Here is a 24,339-nt window from a genome sequence, read left to right as displayed (position 1 = left end):
TTTTCATTTTTATCTGAGGCCAGCAGATTCCACCCAATGACGCCATGGGTGAATCTTCTATTTATATGGTAGATTTCTATCTCACTTTTCCCTGCATCAGCTCAAAGTAGCTTACATGGAGATCTTCATTCACTTTATCCTCACAACAGCAAACCTGTGAGGCTGGGCTGAGAGTGTGGCCCAACATCATCCAACAAATTTCCATGACAAGTGGGTGGACCTGAAGCTGGGTTTCCCCAGTCTTGGTACAACACTTCAATCACTTAAGCAAAGAACATGCAATGACAACAAAATAGTGGGGAGTGCAATTAATCACACACTAACCATGAAAATTACTTACTTACCAATATCGGGGTTGAAGATTTCTTCTACAACTAGCTGAAAAAATTCTTTGGAAACTCCTCCTTCATCAACTCCTTGTTCTCCTTCAAATTCTACATACAATTGCTTTTTCAAATCTGCTGGATTTTCCATTGCAATCATTTCTAACTGTAGGATGAGAAACAAAATAATCTTTGAGTGAGTTCATATCACTGGATATGAGTTTAATTTAAAAAAATCCAAAGACACGATACCAAAGCTTAAAAATAGTTTCTAATGTCCACACTGAAAATACTGGGACTTCATTTTTGGGAATAGCTGTAATAAATATTTATAATATAAATAAATTTACTCTGTTAGAGAGAACAGGTTCATAATGAATTTACAAGGGGAGGGACAGACAACCTATTTTTGGCTTATCTTGTCAAGAAGCATGCAATTAAATTAAGTGGGTTGAAATTGAAGGGTTAGAAGCATGGTAGCACTGTACCAAATAGGTGACATTTCAATGAGATTGGTATGGAACAAGGACATCTAAAATAGTAACTCATTTTACAAACTGTGTATTAGATTACTGCCAAAGAATGGGAATCAAATGGTCGTATCACTATCTGCAACTTTCCCAATCTTCACTTTAGGCTTAGCTTTCAAGAGGTTGCATCTACTGTCAGCTGTAACTAACTTTCCTTGAAGAGAGTTCCAGAACTGCAGGCTTCTTCATTCTTCCTCTTCTACACTGCACCCCTCAAATTCTGGACATATAGCATTTTTAAAACTTAAATTCCAACATAAAAATAACCCACAGGGTCTTGGTGTGCCTTTTAGTAGTCTGGGGTGATAGTGGTGGTAATCAACTTTAACAAAGAACTTAAGGAAAGACACAGCATCATCACAGATCATCAGAAGTCATGATTGACATCTAGGTATCTAGTAACTATTTAAAATGCAGTAGGATCAGAGATTAGCTGGTTTGGCAGCCATTCAACTGAACAATTTGTACCTGTTCATTCAAATCATTAAGTTATTGCTAATATATAATATGTATGCATGTATGTGCATACCATATATAATATAATATAATATAATATAATATTATATTATATAATATAATATAATATAATATAATATAATATAATATAATATAAGGGGGAGAGGGGGAGGACTTTTGTGTCCACTACCACCATGGAACTCTCCAATTTACACAGTTACACAGTGACAGACCTCTTCCCCCTACACTCAATGAGTCCCATTGGGCTGAGGAGCACTTCAGGAAAGTATGGTGCAAGAAACTCAATGAATCTGAGGATATATCCAATGAATCTGAATTATTTGGATCCAGTCATATATTAAAATACCAATAAGCAAAACCTTTTTTTGTTTTGCTTTGTCTATTATTGGTGTCTTTCTCCTGTTTTAGGAATGCACCATTGAAATGGAATGTAGATTTTTCCCAGACCTAAGAATCTTGATTTCTACATATTCTGATGACTAATGGCTAGATATGACCTGGATTTTTACACAATCTTTGATACTGTTGAAGAATATTAATATTAATATGCTTATGTTCAGTCCTATTGCTCAGTTCTACATGCCAAATGCCATGGCTGAAGTTTGGTACTAATGCTCTCTGTACTAAGAAGCCATCCAGTCAGAGAGGTTATAGCTGGAAGAAATGGACTGTAAAGACCAGGTCAGACTATGGTTTTTCAGATTTGATGTTTACTAAGTCATGGGGGAGAGTGAGCAACTGCTGAAGCACAGACATATCCCTGTGTAAAGCATACTTAAGGAAACATCAAATGAGCACCTGGACGTTACTTATAAGAGTGCTGAAGTCACACTGGGCAGTCCTGGGGCTCAGGTGAAAGTTAATTGCTGTGCTGCATTGATGACAGGATGGGTGACCCTGCACAAAAACTGAAAAGGGACATTGGTTTTGTCTGGTCAGCGACAGGTGCTATGCATTCTTTTGAACTCTAGACATTTCACAAATACTGCTTTGCCGAGGCACCTGTATAGAATTCCTTTAACACTGCTTGTATTTTCAGAAACTGAAAATCTCACACTTACAAGTAACATTAAAACTGAACTATTTAACTTTTACATTATAGAAAGATCTCATTCAGTTCACCCCCCAAAAACAGAGCAATTATACAAACATGAAGAATACGATCAAACAATTAAGCAGGGTAATACATAATTGAAATTGTTTATAGGGTCATTTTTACTGAAGAAAGACATGGACAAACAGCTTCAACTGAGTGCAGCTGTGTGCAAATAAGGCAAGTGACAAACATATCCAGACAGGCAATATAATTTATATGCTCTAAGTGAGCACATACCCTATAATCCCAATGCATGTATAGTGTCAAGGTTCATACACTGCACTAAGCCAAAACCAAGCTACTTAGCAAACTCAGGAGTCCCTGTCATTGTGATAAATAAACCATGATTTTTGGATTAACATATGTGTGACAATAAGCAATTTAGCCTAAATTAAGGCTGAACAAACATTCGCTTAACACAGTGCTAAGAACTCAGCACTTTATGTATTAATCTATTCAATCTACATTTTCAGAGAAGTAACAAAATTACTGGATTGCAAAATGGAAAAAAATGTTTTTTAAAAAATATATAGAGAAAATTAATTAAGAAATGGAAATCAGCTAAGTCAAATAGCAAATACTTAAAGATTGAAAATTTAAGGACTCCATCAGAATTAATAACTGGCAAGTTTCATGGTTTAACAAAACTGTAGTACTCATTATAAAAAAAAAATCCAAAAAAGATGGTTCATATCCAAAACAGAGCTAACATTTACTTTCAGAAGGCAAACAACATTTCTGATTATATACAGGTAGTCCCCTGGTTAAGAACACCTGGTTTAAGGATGACCCATAGCTAAGAATGGAGCCTATTATAGCAAAATTTGAGTTAAAAACACAATGGTTTGAGTTAATTACACAATACTACTTATACAGTATTATACAATAATACTGTTCCAGCTTACATATAAATTCGACTTAAGGAAAGACCTTGGGAATGAAATTCATTCTTAAACGGGGAACTACCTGTATATTCTACTACACTGCTGAATACAGAATTAATTTTGAAAAGAGAAATTTAGACATCTAGAACACAAGAGTGAAGTGAAATATAAACAAGATTTCATATGATGCCAGGGTCCATTTTTAGTTTGTGCAATCAATTTGCTCTAAACAAAAATATGTCCTGTAAGTTTTGAAACTTCCTGAACGGAAATATAAGTTTTTCAAGAAATATGCTTTCCAAGACCATATTAAAACAAACAAGACAGTGTTCAGTTTTCTTGTCTTACTCTTTGTATCACTAAGAGTACATTGTCTGTGGATGTATTGATATGATGGGGTTGTAATGTTAACCCCCTGTTATTATCATATATATCCCAAACTTATTTTTTAAAAATTACATAAATATGCAGTGCAATAATTTCATCCATGTAAAGTGAACTTCAAAATGCTTAAATTCTGTTTGAAAAATCATCCTTGGAATAAAAACTGTAACAAAATACTGTAGAAATGTCCATAGATAATTGCTTTGGTCTTAGCAAAAGAAAAACTATCATCAATTTTTTCAGTTAAAAGTGAATACTGTTTCATACTTAAAGAAACCAAGCAGAATATAGAATGTTTTTCATTCTACTGGACCAAAGGCTTTGTACTTAAGGGAGTCCCAAATGTCTCTAATTCTATCTAGTGTGTACAATAATTCTTTAAGATATATATCATTTTGAATATGCCCAGAAGACCTAAGAGAAAATTAACAAAACATTATGGCTCCTAGTTATTACTGTTTTTTAACAGCAATCAAGTGCTTTTTATATATCAAGCCACTTACCCGAACAAGTGCATCATCTATGATGTGATCACGTCTCACTTTGAGTCGCAAATATGGGTTTAACTGCTGGCCTTGAACTAAACTGTAGAGTACAGTTATACGACGTTCACTGTACATACGGATTCTGTTGTCGTAATACAATCCCAGGTTCTTGGTAACGGCATTCAATATAAAGGGGCATGTCATAAAGGAGAATTTATTTTCTGTTTCTACCTTGAAAAATGTATAATCTTTGTCCATTTCTAGAACATCATTCAGTGGTTCATTGATAAACTCTTCAAAGGGGATAAGTGGTTTTCGGCAATCTATAGTTTTTACGCCAAGTTCTGTTTCCAGAGGATCTACCCGAGGTCCTTTTTTATTTCTTCTTTCCTCACCCAGCAGTTCTTGTAGAGTTAATTCACTAGATTCTGGGATAGGCTCTTCATCCTCCTCTTCATTGTGATCTGTGTCTACATCTCCTCCTACTACATTTGCATAGTAAACCATTTTTAAGCACTTTGAAGCAGCAACAATAGCATCATCATCATTCACTAAGTTACGACTATTGAATTCATTACTTATGACTTTGTAGGTTATAAGCTGCTGAAAAGTTTCCATCATTCGTCGAATCTGGTCTGCACTGTACTTTGACCACAGTCTGACCAATTTTGCTTGAGCTGCAAGGGGTAACTTACTCATTGCTTTGCAAAACAATGGTAGTGCCATTTCCAGATACTCAGGACTATGAAGATTACCATTTTCCATAACAATAATAAACAAGTTGAGATAGTTAGGGTCTCGAGAGTACACATTATGATAAGTCAAGTCACATTCAACATTGGGTGACAAGTACACAAGTGCATTTAAAAAGGCAGTTTCTATTTTTTCATTAGAAAGTAATCTATTGTAGACCCGTCTGACTGCATCAATATCTACAGATACTTCATCTGGGCCTAATTTTTGTAGGTTGTTATCCCCCTGTGCACTGTCACCCATTCTTGATGATGATGATGACGATGATGATGGTGCAACTAAATCTTCTTCCATGGCAGAAGAACATGCAGCCTTTTCTTTTTCATCTTCATCTTTATCTTCATCTTTTCCTTGTAAAGACTTCAATTCCTCCTTGGTATGCTGTTTGGCTTTTCGAAAACTCTGTACCAAGGCCTCGGCACTAGAAAATACTCTCCCAATGACACGGATTAAAGGAGAATAGTCTTCTTTTTCTCTACATAGTTCAAGAATTTCATATACTTTTTCTTCTGTTAAAAAAGTCACATCTACATATTTAAAAAGAAAACCAAAAAATATTTTTGAGGTCAGGTTAAATACATCTCCATAGAATTAAAAGAATTACTATTTACAATCTTCAACAGAAATCAACAACTTCTGCAATCAGAACACACAACTTATTTTCCTACTTACAGAAACTGTACACCATACTACCTGCTACCACCCATATAGGTTCTGCCTCTTCCTCTTCCAAAGACAAAAAAATATTATAAAGGATAGGATGGAAGAAGGTCAGGAAGTAGGGAGAGACCACAAAGGTTATAGTTAGAATAAGCTATCTACCTCCAGTGTGGAATGCCACATAAACTCAGGTATTTCAATAGCAGTCTGGTACCCATCCTTTTCTTACTGCAGGCCACAGAGCTCATCTTACTCAAAAAAACCCAACTTCTTAAATGGTATTATAACAGCAAATGCTTTAATTTGGGATCCAACTACATGCAACTAAATTTTAAAAAAAAGAGGGTAATGCCACCACACTAACCAGCCCTGTAGGAAGTAATCAAAGTTTGCAGGATGTGGGGTGGGGGGATGTTATATTTCCATTTAGAAAACCTGCTCGTAGCTATTTGACTCAATTTAACTACAGTTAAAATCAGGGCAAACAACAATGGAGTGACTGGCAATGGGAAAGACACAGTGAAAGAGCTAAATCTCTCACACTGTCATACTGAGTATGAATGGGGCCTAATGTGGTTATTATTTGTAAACAAATTGACATAGTCAGTGTAAGTATATTTTAAATTATGCTAAATTATTAATGCAATATTTAATTTGACAAATATTCTTTTGTCAAAAAATTAAATATATTCTCACATACTGGTATAAGCTATACCTAGTAATTTGTGATGGTTTTTCCTTTCCTTTATTTCTATGATTATGTAAGCATATTACAAATCAACAGTGATGATTAGTATTATTCAACAATATTATTCCCCTATAATAGAGGAGACAATACTACCATTCAAGAAGATAGTTATGGAGCTCAAGTTTACTTTTCAGACTTCTAAAAGTATTCTGATTCCAAATTCTGAATGAAGGAATAAATGATCCTAACCTGATATACACATATTTTTTTTATTATGCCAGAAGGGAGAAGAGATGCTTTTTTTGTTAACATTAAAAATATAGCCAACGTCTCCAATGGTCAATTTCCGGTTATTATGATATACAGTCAGGATAACAAATTGCTCCGTGGTAAGATACACGCAGACTATATAAGGTGTATGCAATGTTGCCTCCTTGCTGAACATCCTGTAATGGCTTACCTTTAAAGTCATCTCTTGGACCTTGCATTTCCTTCTTGTTCATTTTTCTGTCAGTGCAGGCGTTGTTGTGGGCACCTTTGGAATTATTTTCTAGATAAGCCGAGCTTGTTCCTTTCTTGGAGGGATGAGGATCACAGAGTTTTGCATTAATCTTATAAAGGTCGAGGGCTTTAATGGCTGCTGCATTGTTATCCATACGCAGAAAAGTTGGACAGGAAGCACAAAATTCATTCGTGCAGGCTTCATTTCCACAACCCTCAGTTAACTGATGGTAATAGCGTTCTATTAGATGCTTTGCAGCTGCTCGCTTCCTGTACCAAACATTCAAACAGTAAGCACAAGGATTAGTATGGCTTACATATACAAGCTCATTCAATTGATCAGCCAAGCACAGATTAGTGAAGCTCTCGAGTAATCTCTCTCAATTTAAGAGATCTAGAAATATAAGATGCACCTATTACCTAAAATAAGATATAATGTGTGAATTCTGCATAGATTAGTCTAGTTTTTTTAAAAAATGTAAACTGTTTAAGAAAGCAGTACTTCTTAGACAAAGCTTTATTGAACATTGACATCCAATTCATTTCAGTAAGAAAGATCTAAGGAAGAGATCCTTAAACTAAGGCCTAAGGGCCATGATACAAAAGTAACTGTCTTCACTCTATGCAATTTTAATTAAAATATGTGGAAATGAAATGAAATTATTTTGTCCTAGACCTGTCCACCCACCACTTCTTGGAATGTAGTTCATAGTAGTTTATTCCTGTAAGCTGCCTTGACTATTGAAGAAACAGAAAGGTGGGACAGAAATTCAATCAATCAATCAGTGCATGTCAAGTGCAACTTCTAGTCAGAAAACAATACATCTCCCTAATATAAGTAATGGAAATTAAGGTATAAAAAACGGTCAAGGACATAGCCAATTCCTGTTCTGGAGTTACAGTGGGGCAAAAAAGTATTTAGTCAGCCACCAATTGTGCAAGTTCTCCCACTTAAAAAGATGAGAGAGGCCTGTAATTTTCATCATAGGTATACCTCAACTATGCGAGACAAAATGAGAAAAAAAATCCAGAAAATCACATTGTCTGATTTTTAAAGAATTTATTTGCAAATCATGGTGGAAAATAAGTATTTGGTCACCTACAAACAAGCAAGATGTCTGGCTCTCACAGACCTGTAACTACTTCTTTAAGAGGCTCCTCTGTCCTCCACTCGTTACCTGTAGTAATGGCACCTGTTTGACCTTGTTATCAGTATAAAAGACACCTGTCCACAACCTCAAACAGTCACACTCCAAACTCCATTATGGCCAAGACCAAAGAGCTGTTGAAGGACACCAGAAACAAAATTGTAGACCTGCACCAGGCTGGGAAGACTGAATCTGCAATAGGCAAGCAGCTTGGTGTGAAGAAATCAACTGTGGGAGCAATAATTAGAAAATGGAAGACATACAAGACCACTGATAATCTCCCTTGATCTGGGGCTCCACACAAGATCTCACCCTGTGGGGTCAAAATGATCACAAGAACGGTGAGCAAAAATCCCAGAACCACATGGGGGGACCTAGTGAATGACCTGCAGAGAGCTGGGACCAAAGTAACAAAGGCTACCATCAGTAACACACTATGCCACCAGGGACTCAAATCCTGCAGTGCCAGACGTGTCCCCCTGCTTAAGCCAGTACATGTCTGGGCCCGTCTGAAGTTTGCTAGAGAGCATTTGGATGATCCAGAAGAGGATTGGGAGAAGGTCAGATGAAACCAAAGTAGAACATTTTGGTCTAAACTCAACTCGTTGTGTTTGGAGGAGAGAGAATGCTGAGTTGCATCCAAAGAACACCATACCTACTGTGAAGCATGGGGTGGAAACATCATGCTTTGGGGCTGTTTTTCTGCAAAGGGACCAGGACGACTGATCCCTGTAAAGGAAAGAATGAATGGGGCCATGTATCGTGAGATTTTGAGTGAACACCTCCTTCCATCAGCAAGGGCACTGAAGATGAAACGTGGCTGGGTCTTTCAGCATGACAATGATCCCAAACACACCACCCGGGCAACGAAGGAGTGGCTTCGTAAGAAGCATTTCAAGGTCCTGGAGTGGCCTAGCCAGTCTCCAGATCTCAACCCCATGGAAAACCTTTGGAGGGAGTTGAAAGTCCGTGTTGCCCAGCGACAGCCCCAAAACATCACTGCTCTAGAGGAGATCTGCATGGAGGAATGGGCCAAAATACCAGCAACAGTGTGTGAAAACCTTGTGAAGACTTACAGAAAACGTTTGACCTCTGTCATTGCCAACAAAGGATATATAACAAAGTATTGAGATGAACTTTTGATATTGACCAAATACTTATTTTCTACCATGATTTGCAAATAAATTCTTTAAAAATCAGACAATGTGATTTTTTGGATTTTTTCCCCCATTTTGTCTCTCATAGTTGAGATATACCTATGATGAAAATTACAGGCCTCTCTCATCTTTTTAAGTGGGAGAACTTGCACAATTGGTGGCTGACTAAATACTTTTTTGCCCCACTGTATGTTCAAGCTCAGGATGAAAACAGGATCTTTTGTTCCATGTTGTTTCCAATGTTCTAATGCCTCATAACTGGTTTAAAAAAATCTTCAAAGCCAACCCATCCACCCCACTTAGCATTTGCTGTCATTGCTTGCTATGGGGATATTTATTTTGTGTAAACAAAGAAGCCTCTTGGCCAAAATGTCTGTAGGTTGGGAGTTAGCAGTCAGCAACTTACTATTCCATTTACTTTAGTGGACTCAGAATGAACAATAAAGAAGTGTGTTTTACATTCCCATTTTTCTCCATGTCAGAACACTGGAAATATTTTAATGTTGGTTCTAACAGAATTCAAAGCACTTGAAATGTTTCAACAGAAAGTTCCAAGTATAGTTCTTCTGTTCTAAGTCCAGAATAAAACTTAAAAAAACCCTGTTCAAATCCTGTTTGAGATACAAGAAATTGGATCTATAATTACACAGGAAAACAAAATCTGCAAACTGCTGCAGGCAGAAATAGGAAAGATAATTCTCCCTTCTTTCCACAGCAATCCTTTTAGGCTTTCAAAAATCTGCTGGAACATGGAGGTAACTGGGGTCTGCAAGCAGAAAGGGGAACAAACTAAAATTGCTGTCTAATAAAATTATAAGAATTTTACACTCTCATATTGGGCAAAGGACAAGACAATAAATATTTTTTAAAAAATTCAATAGATTAAATATAATAAGAATGAGCCATGGCTTAAGATGATGATTTTTGCTAAAGCTGGTAATCATAGTGTCACAGGAATTTGTGGTTAATTAAATGGGTTTTGGCTGAATTGTGCCTTATGCAAAAGGGCTTTATAAGCAAAGCAAACTGTTAATGTGGTTGTACACAGATATGAACATCTGGCCAAAGATATGTCCAAAGTGAGCCAATTTGTCTAGTTGAGATGGTCTGAAAATTCAGTTAACAAATCTAATCACAGTGAACCAAAATTATACCTTGCAAATGTCCATCATGTTTTGATACGGTTTTGTAATTGTGGTCTCTTAAAATGACTAAACTATTCACTTTGAATTTAACTTAAAATCAAGGTAGACAAGAAGCAGACATACAGTGGGGCAAAAAAGTATTTAGTCAGCCACCAATTGTGCAAGTTCTCCCACTTAAAAAGATGAGAGAGGCCTGTAATTTTCATCATAGGTATACCTCAACTATGAGAGACAAAATGGGGGAAAAAATCCAGAAAATCACATTGTCTGATTTTTAAAGAATTTATTTGCAAATCATGGTGGAAAATAAGTATTTGGTCACCTACAAACAAGCAAGATGTCTGGCTCTCACAGACCTGTAACTACTTCTTTAAGAGGCTCCTCTGTCCTCCACTCGTTACCTGTAGTAATGGCACCTGTTTGACCTTGTCAGTATAAAAGACCCCTGTCCACAACCTCAAACAGTCACACTCCAAACTCCACTATGGCCAAGACCAAAGAGCTGTTGAAGGACACCAGAAACAAAATTGTAGACCTGCACCAGGCTGGGAAGACTGAATCTGCAATAGGCAAGCAGCTTGGTGTGAAGAAATCAACTGTGGGAGCAATAATTAGAAAATGGAAGACATACAAGACCACTGATAATCTCCCTCGATCTGCGGCTCCATGCAAGATCTCACCCCGTGGGGTCAAAATGATCACAAGAACGGTGAGCAAAAATCCCAGAACCACACGGGGGGACCTAGTGAATGACCTGCAGAGAGCTGGGACCAAAGTAACAAAGGCTACCATCAGTAACACACTATGCTGCCAGGGACTCAAATCCTGCAGTGCCAGATGTGTCCCCCTGCTTAAGCCAGTACATGTCCGGGCCTGTCTGAAGTTTGCTAGAGAGCATTTGGATGATCCAGAAGAGGTTTGGGAGAATGTCATATGGTCAGATGAAACCAAAGTAGAATGTTTTGGTCTAAACTCAACTCGTCGTGTTTGGAGGAGAGAGAATGCTAAGTTGCATCCAAAGAACACCATACCTACTGTGAAGCATGGGGGTGGAAACATCATGCTTTGGGGCTGTTTTTCTGCAAAGGGACCAGGACGACTGATCCCTGTAAAGGAAAGAATGAATGGGGCCATGTATTGTGAGATTTTGAGTGAACACCTCCTTCCATCAGCAAGGGCATTGAAGATGAAACGTGGCTGGGTCTTTCAGCACGGCAATGACCCCAAACACACCGCCCGGGCAACGAAGGAGTGGCTTCGTAAGAAGCATTTCAAGGTCCTGGAGTGGCCTAGCCAGTCTCCAGATCTCAACCCCATGGAAAACCTTTGGAGGGAGTTGAAAGTCCGTGTTGCCCAGCGACAGCCCCAAAACATCACTGCTCTAGAGGAGATCTGCATGGAGGAATGGGCCAAAATACCAGCAACAGTGTGTGAAAACCTTGTGAAGACTTACAGAAAACGTTTGACCTCTGTCATTGCCAACAAAGGATATATAACAAAGTATTGAGATGAACTTTTGATATTGACCAAATACTTATTTTCCACCATGATTTGCAAGTAAATTCTTTAAAAATCAGACAATGTGATTTTCTGGATTTTTTTTCTCATTTTGTCTCTCATAGTTGAGGTATACCTATGATGAAAATTACAGGCCTCTCTCATCTTTTTAAGTGGGAGAACTTGCACAATTGGTGGCTGACTAAGTACGTTTTTGCCCCACTCTATCCATTTAAAAGCAATTCTGCCCAATCATATAAAACTTTAAGGAACATTTGATTTTAAGAGTTGTTGGGGACAAGGACTAATCCTCTCTTAATATGCCTAATCTCTTGGTACTCCATCTTTCCCCAAAGACACTGATACTGGCACTTGGCCCAGGATACAGACATTGGGAGGAGGATGGGAAGAGAAGCTGAAGCAGTAAGCTATGGAGCAGGAGTATGCAACCTGATGCTTCTCAGATGTTTCAGACCATGACTCCCTCCTTCAGAATGCATAATTGTCAGAAATTATGTGAGTTTACTTCAAAAATATCTGGTATAGGACTTAGCATCACTCATCTGCTAATTCTTTTTCTTTAAATTGGACTGCCCATTTTATTCACAACGGGGACAGATTCAGATGTGAAGACAATTGTTTGCTATATATCTAGATTTTCAGTACTGTATCTTATTTAAAATTACAGAGAGGCTAGTATGTACCAAGATGGGTACTGGGAGATTGGGCTATAAGGATAAGAAAAATGGCTTGTTTTGAACAGTTTTTTACCTTAATAAACTGACTATGGAGGACTCTGGTGGGTTTCACTTAGCTAATACATTAATATCTCAGCTTAAGTGGATGCTATGCAGGAGAGAAAGTTTCAATACTTGTGCCACTTTGCCCATAATTAGACACATTTCTTAAACAAAACAACAAAAAATATTATTTAGATTGATCCAATTCAACATTCAAGATGAAAAGAATTGTAAATCCCTTAAATAGGAGAGCTTCCAATATTTATAAAAATAAAATTCTCAATATGTGAAAAATATTAATAAATATTTAAAAACCAGTTTCTTTGACCAAAGAAAATATTTCAGAACAACCTCATGCAGAACTTTATGTCAGGGCTATACAACAAGATTTTACATGCGAAGAGCATACTAAATAAGAATATTATACAATTTATAGCATGCTGTAAGTTTATATTCTATATAAAAAAGGAGAATCATCCATCTTTTAACTGTTAAGACTCACAAGACATTTCACAACATTTTTGTGGCATAGAGGCTGTTTTTTTAAAAAAACAAAAACCCAGGTTTGATTTAAATCAATTACAGTTGTTGGACAGATTTATTTACACTAAATAAATCCGGCTATACTATACGGCTCAGTCATGACTCCTGACGGTTTAACATAAAATATAAAAATATTGAAACAGCAGGATAATGTACAACCAAAACAAAAATGAAAACAAAATAACTTATGAGCAAGGAAATAATCTAAATCACATAGAATTTGGTTAGCTTTGTTTGTTATTTTATATCCATTTTTTTTCTATTACAATTACAGACTCTAATGGCAAACAGGTATTATTGTACAATAATAGTATTACAATTAACAGTTTGCTTCCAGACAGAATTCAAAGAGAAAGTTTGGAATTTGGACTTGATTACCTGAAGAATTTGGACTGTTTTTGCAAAAACCTGGATCAAATCTCAGGTCTTCTGCTGAGGTTTTGCTATGGGTGATCTTTTTTACATTTGAGACATGTTTTTCTTTTTTCTACTATGACCTAGTCTTAGGCCATAGTAGAAGCCTAGTCATGCTTATGAAGTGTGTGCGTGTGTGTGCATGCGCGCATGTGTGCACCTTCGAGTCACTGACTTCTGGCAACTGCCTGGACTAGTCCCTGCAGTTTTCTTGGCAAGGTTTTTTCAGAAGTGGTTTGCCATTGCCTGCTTCTTCCTAGGGCTGAGAGGGTATGATTGGCCAAGGTCACCCAGCTGGCTTTGGACCTAGGTGGGACTAGAACTCATAGTCCCCCAGTTTCTAGCCCAGTACCTTAACCACTACATCAGACTGACTCTTCTATAGTCTAGTCATATTTGTTGACCACCGTCTTTGTTTACTTTCAGATAGTTAAAAAAAAATTCTCTAATCAACTTTATTTTTGGTGACATTTAAGCAATATTTATTTCTTGGTTTCTGTTCTTGACATCTAAACTTGGATTAGTTTTAAGGGTTTACTGGAATATGTTATTTTACATTAGGATGTGCAAAACATTCTATGTGTGAGCTATTCCATGCATAGAATAGCTGGTTTTAGGTGATTCATGCCCAAAATGAAACATGTGTGGCTATGATGTCTGGTTCTGCATACAGAATGAAGCCAGTATGTTTTGTTCTGGATAAGGACAGGAATGAGGTTGTTTCAGAAAGAAATGGTACTGTGGGTAGCAAGGGGAGGGAAGTGGGAAAAAGTCACGGCTAAGGAATTTCCTTGGTGATTACAAGTGTAGACATCAGCAATGGCAGTGGCAGCAGGGGAAGAGGCATGGAGGACACTGGGAAGAAAGAGGAGGCAGGTGGGCTGGTGCACAGACCATGCAGAAGAGTAAGGGGCAGAGGTACAGGTGGGGAGTATACACCAGCCCTGCCCTACTTATCCTGTAAAATCACTTGTGATCCCTCCAGATTTTGTTTGGCTGAAACCTGGAACAACCAAAATATTTTGAGTTTCATTTCTGTCAGATCACACCTGACTCAAAGGTACAGCATGGAATGGTTTGTATCAGGTTTGAACCAAAGCTTATTTTTCATTTCATGCAGACTCCTACTTTTCAGTCACCCTGGAAATGCTTCACCTGATTTTAGCTTCCTTTGAGAGCGACATTCTTTAGCATCAACTTTATTTCCAAGAATGCCTCTGGGTCCCCCAATACAAAAATTATGGATGGTGGCAGCCCAGTGCTCTATTTGGAAGTGCCTAGTTAGTTCAGAAACAGAAACAAAAGCAACTTGGTATGGTAGACAGCAACTTAAAGACAGGGCATGAAAGCAACCTTACCAGCATGTGTACTAAAAGATGTTTAATGACTAGTAGTCACTAAAGTCCCAAATGGGCAAATTAGCACAAAAACATTGTCTACATCTTCTTTCTACTATGAACAATTATTTTGTTTCAAGAGAAATTAAGACAGAGGCAATGCAAGATGGGATAAGATTATGGGACTGATAATTAAATTATCACTATATTTTTAATAACTAATGAAGCTGAATCTTTCAGATCTGGATTTCAGAAATAAAAAAGCAATAAAGTCAATGACAACCTACTGTTGAAAACAGATATTTTTTATTCAGTGAGTATTAACTTTGGATTAATCCAATGGACCTCTTCCTAAATTGGGAGCTATGACTACCTAGTATGAGTTTTTAACTTCATGAAGTGTCAAGTCAATATTACTACTCGCTTCAGGGTTTTTCTCACAGCAACTATATTAAATTCTATTATTATTATTATTGGTCACAGAGTCAGCCAGATGTTTAGATTGGATTTGGCATTTTTATCCCAAGGACCTGGAATAGGCAGATGTTGTTGTTTGATGGTGTTAAAGGTATCATCGCAGGATGTAAGCTGTTCCACGTAAAGCTGCCTTTTGCAATTGACTGATGGTGATTTTGTCAATGTTGATGGTCTTCAAGTGGTACTCCAGATGTTTTGGGATTGAGCCCAAGGTGCCTATTAATATTGGTACTATTTTTGGTTTTTTTGCCACAGTCATTCTATTTCTATTTGCAGGTCTTTGTATTTTGTGATTTTCTCCAGTTCTTTCTCTTCTATTCTGCTGCCTCCAAGTATTGCAATGTCCACTACCCAAACTTTTTTGCCTTTCTTATCAACAATTGTTAAGTCTGGGGTGTTGTGTGGCAGGTGCTTGTCTGTTTGAATTCTAAAGTCCCAGAGCACTTTAGCTTCTTCATTTTCTATTACTTTGTCTGTTTTGTGGTCCCACCAGTTCTTACTTGCAGGCAAATGGTATTTCTTGTAGATATTCCATTGCAGCATTGTTGCTACTTTGTCATGCTGTTGTTTGTAGTCAGTCTGTGGAATCTTCTTGCAGCAGTTAACTAGGTGGTCCACTGTTTCTTCGGCTTCTTTGCAGAGGCAGCATTTGCTATCTGTTGCTGACTTCTCAATTCTGGCTTTGTATGCATTTGTTCTTAAGGCTTGGTCTTGTGCAGCCAGAATTAGCCCTCTGTCTCTTTCTTCAACTTTCCTGCTCTTAGCCATTGCCAGGTTTTGTTATCTGCTTTGCCTGCTAATTTTTTTTTGTGTTGTATACTTTGCCTTGTCATGTCTCTTTTCTATTTTTCATTTGGTCTTTCCTGTACACCAGTTTGGTCTCTTCGGTATACACTTCATGGTATGCTAGCTTCAGTGCATCTTCTTCACTGTCCTTCAAATATTCTTCCAATGCCCTTTTTTCTCCTTCAACTGTCTGGTCCACTTGCGACATTCCACACCCACCTATGCTCCTTGGTAAGTAGAGTCTGTCAATGTTGCTGTGTGGATGAAGGGCATGATTTATTTTCATTATTTTTACTGGTCTTCCTATCCAGGGCTTCTAGTTCTGCTTGAGTCCAGTCTACTATTCCAGCTGTGTATCTAATGACTGGAATTGCCCAGATGTTAATTGCCTTGATATTTCCTCCACTGAGTTGTTGTTGCTGTTGTTGCTGTTATTATTCCTTTTATTTTACTTTATTTTATTTAAAACAAAGGTATATTCTCAAAAAAGATATCTATGAACAGATAATTACTGAGGTTATACAATTATTAATCAATATTAGTAAGATACCAGAGTATATTAAGTTGTTTTTATGATATAAAAGATATACATTTCTAAGTTTAATGCTGAAATCTCAACTATATTGTTGTTTATAAATGATTAAAAAAGAAAAGAAAAAGAAAAAAAAAGGACCCCTAAAAATAAATATTTAATTTTTGACTTCTACCTCTTTTATACCCCAACCAATTTGCAGTCCCTGTAGGCATAAGCTTTATAAACCCTACTCTAAATATTTGTATTTACCTTCCTGCATAATACGTAATATGTATATATGTATGTATGTATGCATGTAAGCCATTCTTGCCTAATTTTAGTTAAACTTCTGTTATGTATACATACAATTATTTTTGCCATTGCTGCATATTCTTCAAGTAAGTTTCTAGTCTAATAATGCTGGTACTATGTCTTTTGTTGTGCAAAGTTTATCCTTGCAGCCATAAGCATGTATCTTAGTAAATTATGGCATTTTTAACTGATGTGTTCTGGAATCATACCTAACTAAAAAAAATGTGATTTTATTTTGAATTTGATTACAGCCTTTATAGTGTAAGAGTTTTTACAATAATAAAATACTACATAACAAGGAAGACTGAGTCACAGACTCAACTAACCAAGATAATTGACATGGCTTGGTTGACATGGCTCCAACTCAAAACTTTTTTGAATAAGGATGTAAAAGATTCAGCACTTCACTGCTTAACACATTTTGAGAAATTAATTAATTAATCCTCCAACCCACATGAGTACTCTCAAAGATATGTATGTTATTATTGGAAAAGACGTCAGATAACCTCCCTGTAAGTCTAAAAGAAGTGGGATATAAACTTAAGGAAACAAATGGAAGATATGAAATGGCAAATGTATGTATGAGGTGGCTTTCTGTCACCTATACAAGCCAGTACATTGTTGGCATTTAACTCCAATGCATATGTGGTGTGCATGGGAAAAAATGGCATATTTTAAGAAAATATTCAAATAAGAATTATAATGTTCTTCAGAATTGGGATTATTACATATTTTCAAGGGAAGTAATGCTAAATATATTTTTACTTCTAGCAGCAAAATTTGTAATTGCTCAATAATGGAGGTTCCTAAATAACGATTGATGAGTGGCATAATAAAGTAGGATCACTTGGTCTTCTTGAAAATTTGAATATTAAGTTCATAGACAAATGAATCACATCTTGATCAGCTCTGGAAAGATTATATAAATTACATTATTAAAAATAATAGTTCTGATTTGGGCCAATCTTGTTATCTATGAAAACTACGAATTTTGATTATGTTTATATTGAGGAAGACACGTATCACCCATAGGGGTGAGAGGGGAATTTCTATATACACACAAACACACAATCACGTATGCATGTTAACATACATATACAAACCTTTCCATGCTTTGCCATTCCACCTGTTTTTAGCTTGAGAGTACCAACTGATGTTTAGTTCCTAATTAGATATTTGCTTGTTTTTAATATTTGTCTTTAAAACTAGAAGAAAAGGTTATAAATTGAATGATTATGCTCCTTCCTGCTCTTTTCTCTTTATTTTCTTTTCTCATCCACCTTCATGCTAGATATATATCTATTTTCATACACACAAACAAGGCAATCAGCAGAAATGCTTAATTTATTTTCCCTTCATTGTGATCTTCTCTATTTTTTTAGCTGGTGAAATAGTAATCACCACTACCATTACATGACTGCCACCACCATTTTATTGTAATGGGTGGGGGACGTGGAATGCATTAAGTAATAAGATTATAAATCTGGAAGTACAAAACTATTTTTTAAAATTTGTAACATTCATCATTTCCCCCTTTTTGTCAGGATGGAATATTTGTATTGATGTTCTTTTGTACAGTATTCAAGACATATATGATATATTAAACACGTACCCTTCTTTATGGTAGTTTTAAGATGGAACAAGGGGATGCAGTCTTTTTTTAAATATAGGCAAATGTTTATCTAAGTGTAATAACAGACATGCAACAGGTTTTACAAAATAATAATAATAATAATAATAATAATAATAATAATAATAATAATACGACGATACCTTTAACACCATCAGCCAAACAACATCTGCCTATTCCAGGCCCTTGGGGAGGACTCGATAGGTGGATAAAAATGCCAAAACCCAGTCTAAACATCTGGCTGACTGTGCGACCAATAATAATATATTTAACTTCTATGCTGCCCAACAACAATCAAAGAAATTACAATAAAATAATAAAAGATAAAAAATAAATATAAAAGATGGCAAGCGCAATGAAGTATGGGATTAGATTTTCTAAGTTGGTCACTGAAGAAATATCAGATTAGGATAATTTTTAATACAGGTAGTCCTCGGCTTATGTACATTCCTTCCGCAACTATTCAAAGTTATGGTGGTACTGAAAAAATGGACGTACGACTGGTCCTGAAGGTTCCAGCCATTGCAGTAGCCCCGCAGTCACATGATCGTGATCTGTGCGCTCAGGTGCCCAGCTCATGATTACGATGTCACAGGGAGCCATGGTCACATGATCACCATTTGCGACCTTCCCTGCCAGCTTCCCACAAACAAAGTCAAAGGGGAAGCCAGCAGGGAAGATTGCAAATTGCTATGGTAAGTCATTCCTGCTTTTACTCCTGCCCTCATTATCCCCCACCCACAGCCTCTGCTGGCCCTCCCCTGATCTGATAACCAGAGGACTACCTGCACTTCTTGGTATTGCTGCATTCACTCTCCAGAGTAAATGCATACAGGTAGTCCTCGGTTAATGACGGTAATTGGGACTGGATTTTCCATCACTAAGCAATGTGGTCATAAAGTGTGATATCACATGACCACATCATTTAGTGACAGCAATCCTGGCACTCCCCACTGCCATCATTAACCGAATCCCACCCAGTTGTTAGGTGAGGACCCACCCCAATCCAAGCCATTCCTGGCTTGGTTCCCCCCAGCCCTGATAAGGGACTGCCTCCTTTTTAATTTCCTCCACCCCCCTATCTCCCCCATTTCTGTCCTTTTGGTAGCCCTGCATTCTGCAGCCTTGGGTTCCGCCAGCCCTGCTGCTCTGGACTCCACTTGCCCTGCTGCCCCCAGCTGACTTTCGCCACCTTCTCCCTCCCACTGCTGATGAGGCATGCCCAGCCTGGCCCTGCTGCCCTTGTCCAAATTGCACACAGCCTTGTCCAAATAGCGTGGAGCCTTCTCGCAAGGTTTTGGAAGGCTTCAAAGCCTTGCAAGAAGGTCACACGTCATTTGGACAAGGCCGCACATGGCCTCAGGAAGAAGGCCTGGCGTGGCCAGCAGCTACCTTGTGAAGGCCAGGCCAGGCATGCCTCGTCAACAGTGGGAGGGAGAAGACGGAAAATGTCAGCTGGGGGTGGCAGGGCTGGCAAGGTGAGTGGAGCCCAGTGCGGCAGGGCTAGTGGAGCACAGGGCAGCAGAGGAAGTGGAGGGCAGGGCAGCCAGAAGGGCAGAGATGGGGGGGAGATAGGCAGGTGGAGGGAACTGAAGCACCCCTGCAGTCCTGTGGCTGGGCTGCCAAGCACCCAAATTTTGATCATGTGACCGTAAGAGTGCTGTAATGGCCATAATAAGTCCGGCAGGCCCCCACCCTACTAGCCTTCTAGAAAGCACTTAAGACCTGGCTTCTTCCCCAAGAGCAGGGATAGAGTGAGCTTGATGAGAGGACTTAGTGATGGACTATATGTGAAAGTTTAACTTGATGCCAGGTTTTTAATGTTCATGGTTTTAATATATGTATATTGATATTGGTTGGAAGCCGTCCAGAGTTCGATATAAGAGGGGTGGTGATACAAATGTTTTAAATAAAATAAATAAACAAACTTCAGGGATTGGGTGTAATGACCATTCGTTCAGCCCTGCCATAACTTTGAACAGTTGCTAAACGAATGGTTGTTAAGTGAGGATTCCTGAAATTGCTTTGAACATCTGTCAAATGGATCCAGTCAGTGGATTATTAGAACTATGGTTGGAGAGTTCTGAATCAAATCCCTCTAAACCTAACCCAAGTTATATTCTAAGTTTTGAAATAGCACGTGAATTCAATCCAATAGACTTTTGGTGTTCCAATAATCCTACACACTATAAATACGCTTTCTTTTCTTCTACAGAGAAAATATATTTTCCCTGGTGTTTCATTTTTTAGTATCTAAAATTTTTAAAATGTGACACAGATGCTAAAGTTAAAGCATGCTATTATTTCAAACTGTGTACCAATGAAACAGATAGTTTTATTTGATAGTTATTTAAAATATGAATAGATTCTGATTTAATCTGTTAAACAATAAATATTTTATTAAGCTGATGAAACAGGAGATAGTACATTTTTTTATATTAACAGGGAATTGATTACATTACTGTCTTTGGTAAGAAACAGCAAAACATTTATTCAATAGCATATTATTATATATGCTTCTTAAAAAAGAAGTAACGGTTATTTAAAGTTAAATCTCTGGAAGAGAAAATTAAAGTATTGGCAATCCTTTAGGTATGCTATTTATCTCCTGAGGGATACAGATCTTTAATTTCTGCTAATTATACCTCAGCAAACTCAATTCCTCTGAAATAGAATTTTTATTGCATTTTAGCAGGCAACAATATTTGGAAAAGGAAGAGAATTTCAGTAAGCTATTGGCTTTTAGACAATTAAGCCACGTAGTTCTGTTCTTGATGCACTTTTGGGAAATATAAACAGGCACTAGATCAACTATTTTTAAGAAATGTATTCTAAATTATGTAGTTACAAATTCTTAACAACAGATGATGAGAAAGACATTTTCTATAACATCTGAGATGCTCTGTCTCAAGAACTGCGTTTATAATTAATATTATGAAATTGCTCGGTTTATCTTTTTCAAATAGAGTCCTATACTTTATCTTCAATTTTTTGAATTAATCTTTTTCCTGATTAATGTGAATGTTACAATTTTAACAGTGACCTTACTTGTTGGTTACAGCTTATTTTCCTGACAATTCTTCATAGGCTGGATTTATGAAGTCATCAAGCTTCTGATAATATTAGATTCTTAATCGAATAAGCTACTTTAACTCCAAATAGTCAAAATCTAGCAGTCATTTCATTGGATATTGAGAAGCTTTTGATGGAAGACAAAAATGTCAAATATCCTTATTCAAATTATGTCATTTACATAAACTTGAATTAAACAGACACTGGAGTTTAATGGACCCCTTTCACCCAGTTAAATCAAGGTAGAACTGCACAACATTTAAGTTTAAATCTACACTTTAGGACTAAATCTGTATTGTTGTTAAATCTGTGGCAATGGATGCCTGAAACATGTTCTATTTAAATTACTCTTTTTTGGACAAAAAAGCAATTCAGTCAATTTTTTTGAACCTGTTTTCTTTATGATACAATTTACCATGCCCTTTTCTTCTTTTAATTTTAAGTTATTGTTTTATGTATGAAGTTACTAAAATGCACCTGAAGCTTCAAACATTTGGAAACATCCAAGTTATAGTTAAAAAACTAGGACACAGCTCAATTGTAGTTGCACATAATGAGTAATATGAAACTATGGCTGTTTAGAAACAGCTTACCTTACCGGTTTGAGGGTAGAAAATTACAATACCAAAACTATCATAGACATTTCATGTGGGGCTACCCATGTGTGTATTCCAAAGACTGTAGCTGCTACAGAATGCTGTGATTAGGCTTCCGGGTGGGTGTCTGATGATAAATATATTATACCACTTGTGAAGCAACTGTAATGGCTGCCTATCAGTTACATGTACACCATTTTGAGATCATCTGATGTAGGAAACTGTACAGAAATATTTCATATACCTATAAATTGTAGGACTGTGCAGAACCTTCAAAAGGAGATATGCTCCTCTTTGGAAAGATTTGTACAGTCCTACTAAACCAAATACTTTAATTCTAGTTAATAGGGTTCAATGGGACATCAGAATATTACTCAGATACTGAATTATGGTATTATATTTAAAAATAGAGTTTTCTGAAAGCTGGATTTTACAGTATGTTAGGATCCTTAATGTATTTAATGTAAGCAAATGATTATGTGCATTATTTGTGTCATTCTGCTGAGAGAACAAAGCCTTCCAGAGGAATGGGCTCATTTTATATCCACTCCTCCATCTCCCAAATCTTGTTCAGCATCATGGGGACTCTCTGGAATAAATTCTGGAGTACAGACAGGGAAGACAGTGGGAAGAAATTCAAGGAAAGTCCTGTTGCATAAGTAGCATCCCATTATATAATGTTGAATACAGTCCTATAGGTTTTGAATGCTGAGTAATTTCTCTGAAATACAACTTAAAGGTAGCTGTTACAAAACTGCCATAACACAACCCTGATGTTGCATCTGGCTTTAACATACAATATACCAAATGCAATCTTTTGTAATGCTATTTATACTTACATTCGGCTAGTTTCAATGTTTTCAGAGTGAGGTTCTCCTGGTGATCTGAAATGTTTAAATAAAAACTTAAGCAACTTGGCATGTAGGTAAGAAGAACGTGATATGGCTCTATATTATGTGATGTTAATGCTTCACTAATACCTAATAGTTTTTTCTAAATCAGTCCTATAGTTTTCAGAGAAAAGATGTTTACAAATAAGGATGCCTACAGCCGGGAGAAGCATAAATACAAGCTCTGATCTTATTGCTCACAACTAACCTCTTTAAATTTTGTTTTATAAGGCAAATAAAACTTCAGAAAAAGAATTAATGAAAACCTCTAAGTATGGAGATTAAATTTCAGAATATATCAATTTTCCCCTTTTCAATGATAAAGCTTCAGATCCATGAACATTAGTTGCTTATACAAACAATATTATGTCACTATTTGAGGCAAAGTTCAGCAGAACCCTTTATAAAAACAGTATTACAATTGAAGCAAGGAAAGTTGCTGCCTAGGAATACACAAAATGTTCTGAATGTGAGACAGCTGCTTCAAGTGCTAATCAAGGTGAAAACAGCCCATTTCACATTCAAGGTGTTTCACATTCAAAACATTTTGCTCATTGCTATTGTTATCTATTTTGGTTCCTCTTTTTGCACTAACCTTGTTTTTGGGGCCTAGAACTAGGAATGACATATTCTTTAGCAAGGAGAATCGTGTTAAAGAACTTTTTAAAAAATAATTGACAGCTCATTATGATGGATACACTTTTGCCTATGGTTTTATTCAATGGTAGATAGCTCCAGCTTGTAAAAACCACTGTATATCACATAGCGAAAACTGTTAATATCTACATAATGGAAACTAGGATCTATTTGGACAACTGTAGTAGAGGTTTTAAAAGTTTGTTAAATTTAACACTAAAAATGAGAAAGAAAAGTCATCCAGAAGCATTCTGAACAGAATAAAAAAAATGTTGAGATTTCTAAAATAATATGGTGATGTATGTGAGTAGTATATTTTTGGATAAAATGAGCTCCAAAATTCCAACAATTTGATTTGATGTTTAAAATTAATTTTTTAATAGTTGTAAAAACTGACCTTTCATTCTCATTGATCTGGTTAGTGTCTCCTAAATAACAATTTCGGTCCAGCTGTAAACAACAAACAATGGTTTGCCATAAACCCACGGCTCAATTTCAATGCTGAAGGGAAGAGGAAATGTAAAAACCTTTGATGTCCTTTCTAGATAGTTCACTTGGCATTAAATGTGACTTTGGGTCATGCTTGAATTGAGTCAGTGTATTAGCATACCAATATGATTTTATTGGACATTTCAAATTCTTTATACTTCAAAGCTGGGATGGA

General features: G+C 36.7%; 1 protein-coding gene across 5 annotated transcripts in view; it reads right to left on the bottom strand.

Moving 5' to 3' along the window:
• UBE3A (ubiquitin protein ligase E3A) overlaps positions 1-24,339 on the bottom strand; it is a 53,269-nt gene that overhangs the window by 6,000 nt on the left and 22,930 nt on the right. For 3 of the 5 annotated variants that reach the window (XM_007428639.4, XM_025166903.2, XM_088145013.1), the window contains 4 exons: positions 22,989-23,033; positions 6,741-7,051; positions 4,198-5,459; positions 345-489 (listed from right to left, as the gene is read on the bottom strand). In XM_007428639.4, the coding sequence (XP_007428701.1) occupies positions 345-489; positions 4,198-5,459; positions 6,741-7,051; positions 22,989-23,033 (1,763 nt within the window). Of the gene's footprint in view, positions 1-344; positions 490-4,197; positions 5,460-6,740; positions 7,052-22,988; positions 23,034-24,072; positions 24,129-24,339 lie in introns of those variants that run through there. The other 2 variants (XM_088145012.1, XM_088145014.1) reach the window with 2 other exon arrangements.

The sequence above is a fragment of the Python bivittatus genome, unplaced genomic scaffold (assembly GCF_059951505.1).
Source record: "Python bivittatus isolate LINGU-HERP-01145 unplaced genomic scaffold, Pbiv_v1 ctg000350_np1212, whole genome shotgun sequence".
Taxonomy (NCBI): Eukaryota; Metazoa; Chordata; class Lepidosauria; order Squamata; family Pythonidae; genus Python; species Python bivittatus.
This window is presented reverse-complemented; position numbering and strand designations above follow the sequence as displayed.